Source organism: Leptodactylus fuscus, chromosome 4, assembly GCF_031893055.1.
Source record: "Leptodactylus fuscus isolate aLepFus1 chromosome 4, aLepFus1.hap2, whole genome shotgun sequence".
NCBI lineage: Eukaryota > Metazoa > Chordata > Amphibia > Anura > Leptodactylidae > Leptodactylus > Leptodactylus fuscus.
The window spans coordinates 167581658-167591798 of NC_134268.1; the positions used below are offsets into that span (position 1 = coordinate 167581658).

The 10141-nt window shown below is 40.0% G+C and overlaps 1 protein-coding gene across 1 annotated transcript in view; it reads right to left on the reverse strand.

Annotated features, from left to right (window-relative positions):
- RBMS3 (RNA binding motif single stranded interacting protein 3) overlaps nucleotides 1-5731 on the reverse strand; it is a 508182-nt gene extending 502451 nt beyond the window's left edge. The window contains exon 1 of the mRNA XM_075271372.1: nucleotides 5127-5731. Coding sequence (XP_075127473.1) covers nucleotides 5127-5201 — 75 coding nt within the window. The 5' untranslated portion in view covers nucleotides 5202-5731. The remainder of the gene's footprint in view (nucleotides 1-5126) is intronic.
- Between the last annotated feature and the right edge of the window lie 4410 nt (nucleotides 5732-10141).

The window sequence follows — 10141 nt, forward strand, 5'->3', positions numbered from 1 at the left end:
GAAACAGTGCCGGTTTCCCCATAGGTATAGTTGTCACAGAAAGTCTCTGCAAACTTTCTGTTTAAAGTGCTGCGGGAAGAACCACGATGCATTGCCGCCGCGGTTTTTCCTGCAGCGCTTTACTACTGCTAAAGTTTTACTGATGCTTTTCTTATATAATTATATATCAATTTGCTCAGTTCATTCTGCTCCTTAACATGATGCCTTCAGATTGTATATTATTTTCATTATAACAGGTCCCCTTTAAGATGAGTATGGAAACTGTTTAAGTTCACCCTTATTTGGATATTCTTTCCACTGTTTCACATGCGTTTTTTCCCTTCTGTTTGTATTTTCTTAAGCAAGTCAATAGAAAGAGTACTATAATAACTGCAAGGATAAAGATAATTGTGGCCAATTGCAGGGATAGCAGCTGTGCCCTGCATTATAAATAATCCCATTAGTTTATGTTCCCTGTTAGCTTCCACGTTATTGTAAAAATATCTCCAGTAAAACAAGGGAATTACAGGAGAGAACATTCCTGACTATGAATTCAACTCAGGTTTCCAAATCCTTAGCATAAAAAAATAAAAAAAAAAATAAACCAAGGTGTTTTTTTTTTCTTAGTTTTGTTTAAAGAGAACATTGTGACGTAAACGGCGAAATATTCAGTGTGCTTTCTGTGAACGCAGATTGCACAGTTGTTTCCGCCTACTCAACACAGTGTGTAAACGGACTTGAAAAACATATCCCCAAAAGATCACACACAGAACACAACAATGCATGAATCAATCAGAGCTCCGAGCTCCTCTGTTCTTCCCATAAGCAGCTATTTTCTATGGAACAATTCTATCATAATAGATCTCTCATACACATGCTTTTAATATTACACTGTTTAATTGCATACAGCTGTGCCTCAAACACGCTCGGCAAACACGATTTTTAGTACGGCCTTGGAATCTAGTTTTGGATAAATATCAACTGTTTCGACTTGTATAAATTTCCTCCATTAAAGGCATTTTCAAAACAACACATAAGAAGGAATTCTGAACTTTAGAGAAAAAAAGAGGGGGGGAGTTGACTTCCTGGAAGCTTCAGAACTGGCATGTTCGTGACTGAATGAGGTGTTCTTGCCAAACGTACTCATAAAGACGAAAAGTACTGTGTGAAATCATATCTCTGTAAAGCCAACTGTGTTCAGGCCATTTCCAACGTGACCTGAAATGAACCTATGCATTTTCCTCTCTCTCTTATCTGCCGTAAAAGCAAGTCGAGCCAAATAATTCGGCTCCCCACTTAGGATGACTCCAGTCATATTGACTCCAACAAAGTTTTTTTTACAGCGTACTTTCCTGTTTTGCTATTGATTCTTTACAAACATAGGTAATAAGTTACATAACGTCTGGGATAACTGGAAAGACAAACACTTCAATATGACGACACGGGATCCTCGTAAGACTTGTCAGTAAGGTCCTGTCTATTTTTCCCTATGATAAAAGGCTAATCGCGATTAACCCTTAAGTACTATCATGGGGTCTATCATACACCACATATCATTATGATAGTACTTAAGGGTTAAAAAAAAATTAGCAAAATTGTACAAAGAGTCATATTTAACATTCTATTCCTCTTATGTGCCGGATAAATGAGAGGACACTGTAACAGAATACAACACAAAGGAGATAAATGAGACGTACAATATGTAACGTGCCGTTAACCAACTTGTCAATGACAACGTAGATATGTAAATCTGATGATCCGCACCACAGTGTATAGCGGCACAATTTATAGCAATATTTATAGCACGCTCCTGTAGACACCGAATATTATTACAACAAGATTATCGCGCCTTTGGCACCTGCCCAGGCTGCAGATGGTAGAAATTGTGGCCTGAAACCAGTGTGTGGTTGATGAATTACTCCGTACACCTGACTATTACTTCACACCAGACACCATACACAGGCTGCACACCACCAGCAAGGGAAGCTATATCGACCTCCTCCTCATGTTGGAATTCTTTCGACAAGGCCTTCTGTATGTCCAGATGGCCAAATGTGGAAAATGCAGTAAACCTACTAAGCAGGGATGGGTCTGGAAAATCTGTACTCGGTCAGCATGAGTAGGGGGCATAGCCAGAGCAGGGATTACAAATTGGTGCAGACTTGTAGAGGACAATGTGAAGGAAAAAAATATGAATGCTCTATGTGTACAGACCTGACGTGTTCCAATTAGCGAGAAGAATCCACATGAATCAGTGCGAAGTCGTCGGATGGTTAATTAAAGGTGCACCTTCTTTATTAAAAAGTACAGTATGGCCTATTCTTCTGCTATAAAGAATATCTCACAGGACCATGGGGAGAATGAAAAGCCAGATAAAAATCACTATTATCTCCAAAAAGCCTTTAAAGTTGATGTGGTTTCCTAGTGAGACTGCTTCATTCAGGTCATTGACAATTACTGAACCTAATTTCTTTCCACATGATTAGCCCGCTCGGGATTCTCTAGGGTTCCTATCTACCTTCATTAGCAGAAGAGAATCATTTACAAATTCCAGAAAGCAGATGGAAAGATCAATATTCATAGGAGAGCGTCTAGCTCTATTTTTATATCATTATTAGCGTTGTATACTAATGAATTTGTTATTTTACATACTTAATATATGCCTATGTAATGGCTCCCTTTACTCGAGTAAACCAGTGCACGGTTTAGCACAGTTTACTTAAGTGGATGAGAAAAATGAAGAAGAAAAATAAGAAGAAACTTGGATTTGGAATTAGCCAGCCGTGGTCGCGAATGGGTTAAGCTGGAAATGTTTAAAGGGGAAAACTTCATCTGAGGCTGGAACATTCTTAAGATATTTTCTAAGACATGTAAATCTGATTCCTAAAGCAACAATTATTTCTTTCATTCATTTCGCTCTAGCTCTGAATGGTATCTGTATTACTGATAATGTCTCTCCCCCACCCCATAATGTCCCCCCCCCCAGCTTATTATAGACATCATAACCAGACTACATTTGTCTTGCAGCTGGCAGCTCAGGCCCCTTTAACCTCTGTTAAGGAATTTTTTATGACGGTTACATGATATTCCCATAATTGTGCATTTCCTATATAACTTCTATAAATTATAAGCTCACCATGGAAACCGGATTGGAATCTAAGAGTATCCAGCTCTTAATGGTGATCATTAATAATTCATATTGGTAAAGTACTGTATCTTTTAGAAATATCAAGCATCCTGGATATAGGCTGGCCAACGCCTCGTCCTATTTGCCAAAATGCTGGGTCATATCTCGCTGAATTAATAATGACAGGTCATCAAAACTAGCAACATTTGTCCCTTTAGTAAACCATTGTCTGATCCGGGGAGCCAGACATTCTGCATAAGGGCCAATTCAGTCTAGTGAGAAGTGACATTTCTCAGACATAAGACATGCCTTGCTATATTTATGGCAACCTATTTGATTCCTCTACTACATATTAATGCCATGTCACCATTTCTTCAGGAAGTTCTAACCTAAGTGAGGTCTAACCTATAAAATGCCCCCTACAGGCATGCGACAGGTTTACGTCACGTGAACTTTGCCCACTATGTCAAGTTTCCTCAGCGTTCATGGCGACATATTTTTCCAATGTGTGGTGTGTGGCACGAAACATCTGGATATCCAACTGGAAGGCAATGGCAATAATTAATTAATGAGTATTGTGTCTGGCTAGGAAATGATTGCTCATCCAAGCATGCCAGGCTATGAAAGTGTCACTTAGCTTTGTGTTCAGATATTTCCTAGCACTTCCTTGGGGTTCTTCCATCCTCACCCAAACCTTATGCCCTATAAACTAAAAGCATGTTAAAGTAATAAGATCCAGATGCGACTTGTGTGTAGTGAGTAATATTATGTTTCAGACACAAGTACGACACATCTTTAGATGTTTCACGCCATGATCACTACATGCTTTATTTTTCATATTCCCATAGGTTACCCAAACTAGAAAATTGTATATATAATCTGCAGCCATATACATATAGGGCACATTGATGGATTTCTCCCTGATTGTCTAATGCATGTCCTCCGTCCTATTGCATGCAACATCCTGGAGAATACAGATAACTCAGTCATTTACCTGTAATTGCTCTTTTAGTCATTTCTACTCCTGACAATGAATGCTGTCTCTATTACCAAGACAAAGAAACCTATCTGCTACCTACAAAGGGGTCTTAAATGGTGCGGCTGACTCTAAAATTGACCTTGACATTGCAAACAATAGAAAAGGAAATATCTCTTTAAGGGTCTAGTCGGTGAAGTTGTGTCTATAGAACGCTATAGTATTTTTAATAGAATACCTGACTAAGCAGTTTTAGTGTGATGTCGCTGGTGCTGAGCATCTATGGGAACTGAAGCATGTTCTTAGCGGATGCATAGAAATTACTATCCATCGGCCCATGTTGTCCTTCTTGACCTTTGACATTAAGGAGCATGGGTCCCAGATAAGCCCCGTGTGCTAAATGCCTACTGTCTATCTGGCTTTATTGCTAAACACTTAAAGTGCGGCATCCACCTCCAGTTGTGTGCTTGCCACTCACTTAGAAAATCCCAAACTTGCAACACAACAAATGTGATTGTTTTTGGCTCTTTAGCTGTGTGCATTTTCCACTTAAAGTTGATCAGCACAGAATTCCCTTGCAGCTGGATAATGCTTTCATCTGCCCAGATTGTACAGATCTCACTAAAGTGCCACTGAGACTGTATTTACATCCAAGAGTATACATTTTATTGTCCAAGCCAATCTGCATCCTATGTCAAGAGAATTACATGCTGCTGATAAAACAGACCTCTACGCTAATATAGAAGACAAATATAATCCTTGTGGCAGACAACAAAGGATTAAATAAAAAAAAAACCATAGTTATACTGTAGAAATAGAGAACGAGAGGGTTGGGGGGGGGGAGGATGGGGGGAGCAATCCACATTGCTTGACCTTCCTGCTTTTCTCGTGTCCCTGTTTTGACTGTGTAAGCTCTGCTCTGTGTGATACCCAACTGAAATAAGGCAAACTGTCATTCATAGCGGTCACCTATCCATCATCCACTGAGTGCATAATCACATAATATGGGCACCACTGGAGATTCTCTGCGGTGCTCTCTCATACCTTGGTTTGGAGATAATGAGGATAGTAGTAAGTGTACTGAGGGTACATTGGTTGCTGTTCCAAGCGTTTGCCCATGTAGCTGGAATCGTTATATCTGATGCAGAAAACTCGTTGACAGGGAGTAATGCCCCAGGCCCTTCTTCCTTCTCCGAAAATCACTATTCCTGACAGCGAGGATGTTGTTCAGGAGTTCTGAGCCTTAATGTTTTTTTGTTGTTGTTGTTTTACCAATCACTAATTCCAATACGACAAGGAAAACATCAAGGCTTGGAAATCTAGAATTGTAAAAAATAAAACCACACAAGACGCTGCTTGTCCTTTCTCTCCCCTGTTGATAGCCCTCTCTTAATATCTCCTTATTCCTAAAAGAAGCTTGCCTGTAGTATAAATCCAGAATGTGCAGAAGATAAAGTCCTGTGACAGGGACCAGGAAAGCTGTATGCTGTAACTCAGAATTCCTGCAGACCGGCTTGCTGTTCTCCTTTCTTACTCTCAGTCTCTCAGAATTTTCTCTCTCCTCCCCCTAGTAGGTAAAAAAAAAAAAGAAAGGAAGGAAGAAAGAAAGAAAGAAAAAAAAAAAACCCTTCCAGCCTAGTTGCTGCTGTCTCCCTCTCGGAGTGACATGGTGTTTAGGGCTTGTCTTGTCTTTCATTCAAACCCCCTCCTTCCAGCCTGTGGGTGGAACAACAGTCAGCCTCTCCCTCGAGAGGCAGACGCAGTCCAGAAGGCTGCAGTGTTTCCTCTAAGAAGAAATAGCCTGCCTCAGCTCTGCTGCAAGCAAAGTACAGCTTCCCTCTACTGGCTATCTGAGAGCAGCCTTCACATGTCTTGTGTCTTACTCTACCACGTCAAAGCACGCTTGATGCCAGCGACCAGAGGAGAGCAACCATTGATCTCACAAGAAACTGTTTACTAGACACTTTACGCACATAACTTAGTGGTGCTGGAATTTTCCCAAGGACATAAATATGAATGAAATGCAATCGACTTGGTCGGAAGATAAGAGTATTCATGTCAGGTCATAGAAACAAGTAAACGTAGGTCTATAATTATCACTCTCGTAGTACGCTTTACTTCTAAGAAGTGAGTCGGAATATTTTCTATAAGGACTATTTTGCTCACCAAAACTATGCGCGATTTGTCTATGACCAGGGGTATGACCACATATACAGTCCTATGAAAAAGTTTGGGCACCCCTATTAATCTTAATCATTTTTAGTTCTAAATATTTTGGTATTTGCAACAGCCATTTCAGTTTGATATATCTAATAACTGATGGACACAGTAATATTTCAGGATTGAAATGAGGTTTATTGTACTAACAGAAAATGCGCAATATGCATTAAACCAAAATTTGACCGGTGCAAAAGTATGGGCACCTCAAGAGAAAAGTGACATTAATATTTAGTAGATCCTCCTTTTGCAAAGATAACAGCCTCTAGTCGCTTCCTGTAGCTTTTAATCAGTTCCTGGATCCTGGATAAAGGTATTTTGGACAAACAATTCAAGTTCAGTTAAGTTAGATGGTCGCCGAGCATGGACAGCCCGCTTCAAATCATCCCACAGATGTTCAATGATATTCAGGTCTGGGGACTGGGATGGCCATTCCAGAACATTGTAATTGTTCCTCTGCATGAATGCCTGAGGATTTGGAGCGGTGTTTTGGATCATTGTCTTGCTGAAATATCCATCCCCGGCGTAACTTCAACTTCGTCACTGATTCTTGAACATTATTCTCAAGAATCTGCTGATACTGAGTGGAATCCATGCGACCCTCAACTTTAACAAGATTCCCGATGCCGGCATTGGCCACACAGCCCCAAAGCATGATGGAACCTCCACCAAATTTTACAGTGGGTAGCATGTGTTTTTCTTGGAATGCTGTTTCTTTTTGGACGCCATGCATAACGCCTTTTTTTATAACCAAACAACTCAATTTTTGTTTCCAAAATGAAGCTGCCTTGTCCAAATGTGCTTTTTCATACCTCAGGCAACTCTATTTGTGGCGTACGTGCAGAAACGGCTTCTTTCTCATCACTCTCCCATACAGCTTCTATTTGTGCAAAGTGCGCTGTATAGTTGACCGATGCACAGTGACACCATCTGCAGCAAGATGATGCTGCAGCTCTTTGGAGGTGGTCTGTGGATTGTCCTTGACTCTTCTCACCATTCTTCTTCTCTGCCTTTCTGATATTTTTCTTGGCCTGCCACTTCTGGGCTTAACAAGAACTGTCCCTGTGGTCTTCCATTTCCTTACTATGTTCCTCACAGTGGAAACTGACAGGTTAAATCTCTGAGACAACGTTTTGTATCCTTCCCCTGAACAACTATGTTGAACAATCTTTGTTTTCAGATCATTTGAGAGTTGTTTTGAGTAGCCCATGATGCCACTCTTCAGAGGAGATTCAAATAGGAGATCAACTTGCAATTGGCCACCTTAAATACCTTTTCTTATGATTGGATACATCTGGCTATGAAGTTCAAAGCTCACTGAGGTTACAAAACCAATTTTGTGCTTCAGTAAGTCAGTAAAAAGTAGTTAGGGGAATTCAAATCAATAAAATGATAAGGGTGCCCATACTTTTGCACCGGTCAAATTTTGGTTTAATGCATATTGCACATTTTCTGTTAGTACAATAAACCTCATTTCAATCCTGAAATATTACTGTGTCCATCAGTTATTAGATATATCAAACTGAAATGGCTGTTGCAAACACCAAAATATTTAGAACAAAAAATGATTAAGATTAATAGGGGTACCCAAACTTTTTCATAGGACTGTAACTAAAAATCTATGGATTTTCTCACAGTGGAGAATGAACAGCACCAAAAAATGATCCAAATTGTGTGGGTTTTTTTAATTCATAGTATATTTGACGCAGTTTTGCAAGTTTTTACTCTAGAAATCAACCATTTTGTAAAATCTTATCCACTTTTCTGCTTCTGTAATGCCCTTTGATTTTCCGCAAATATTTCCTTGGTTATAATTCTGCAGGATGTCATATATATTAGGATTCTACAACTATTTTAGAGTGTGATATGGCTGCGAGATACATGTGCTTTAATAGTTGCATTATCTTTAAGGGTACATGCATACAATTAGGATTACGTGCAGAAAATCTGCACATTCATGAACGGAAATCTGCATGGGGGAATCCTCAGATTTTGGTGTGGATTATCATACATGTGGATTACCGTGCAGATTTTGGCATGAAGATTTTGAACCTATGTTTTAAAGGGGTTTATCATTAAGAAATTCAATTTTAAAGTAATCAGTCATTGAACTAGCCTGTGTAATCTTGATTGATTTCAGGCATACCTTATATTTTAGCAAGATCCCCCCATAGTTATGTCCAAATACAGCTTTCTATCCATATCCTAAGTAGCTCTATGGTGCACAGGGGGGAGCTATTCCTTTGCTCCGAGCACAGCCGCATCATCATTTTTTGAACGCCTCTTTATCTGTGTGCCTTCCTCCTTCTTGTCTTCATAGCTGCACTTGCTCTAAATCTTTTGCAGTACACTCTGAGATTTTGATCATGCTGGACATCAGAAGCTGCAAGTGCAGCTATGAAGACAAATAGGCGGAAGGCTCAGAGATATCGCCTCCCTGTGCTATGAGGAACTAATTAGCATACAGACACGCTGCAATTTCCAAAATTGTGTGTATGTACCCTAAGGATGTGTCTACTTGGTAACTTTGGCTGCTCATCCTCTTGGTCAACCAAAGATTTCTGTGTTACCTTGCGTCATTGCATTGATGAATGGGGGTTGCAGAGAGACCCCAATGTTGCAGAAATCACTGCTTGATCTTTTGGCAACTCACAGCAACACTGTTTTCACAATTTGTCCCCACTCACTTGCATTAATGTAGGTATTGGTGCTCTTAGGTTGTGCAAAATTGTAGTCGTGGCCAAGTTGCAGGCTATGCAGACCCAACTTTAGATAATCTCTCTATATTATAAAAATGAATTCCTGTCTGTCTGTCTGTCTATCTGTCTGTCTGTCCTTTATGCGCGACCAAACGACTGGACAGATCTTCACCAAATTTGGCATACAGATACTTCAGGTGTCCGGGAAGGTTTAGGATAACAGCCCAACTCACTTGGATGTACTGTTTCGGTGATACAGCTTTCCCAAAACCCTGACACCCCCCCATTAGCCAAAACAAACCTGCAAGTCTTTCACTCATATTACAACTGCAATACACACACAGTCACTCCACTTGCAGAATTCAACACTGATATCAAAACTGAGACACATGTGTCAGAGGATTAGATACACAGCTCAGTACATAGTATCACATGTCAGAGCATTAGATGCGCGCATCTGCACAAAGTTCCACAAGCCGAAGGATTAGATACGCGCGTCTGCATACAGTTCCACATGCCAAAGGATTAGATACACACGTTTGCATACAGTTCCACATGCAAGAGGATTAGATACATGCGTCTACACAAAGTACCACACGCTGGAGGATTAGATACACGGCTCTGCACAGAGTACCACATATTAGAGTTTTACTCCAGGTTTCCATAGCAACCCAGCCATTTTTCTTCACTGCTTTATATCATCTTTAAAGGAGCAGGGCGCTGTGGGGCCACTACACAAACAAAAAATGAAATATACCCGTGTGAAGCTGGGTCCTCCTGCTAATAAAAGATAATTTCAGTTATGTTGCAAGAAAATCACCCGTGATTTGGAAAAATAAATCAACAGTTTTTGTTTTTATGCAACTGTCTTGTTGCTGTTGTGTTAAATCATACTATAACCACATTCACAATTGTGCATTGTTGCAATCTTCAAGATCATGCGTACCCTTAGTCTAAAAGATCATTTGCTTGCAGCATGCGGTTCACCACACTTAATTTGTATTGATAAACCATGCTTTACTCTATGGTAAATACAAACTTTCGACAATCGCATATATAGCGATTGCTAAAAATGTGTGCATTATATGGCTGATGTTCCAATTATCTTAACATATAGGAAGATGTAGCACAGATACACTGTTG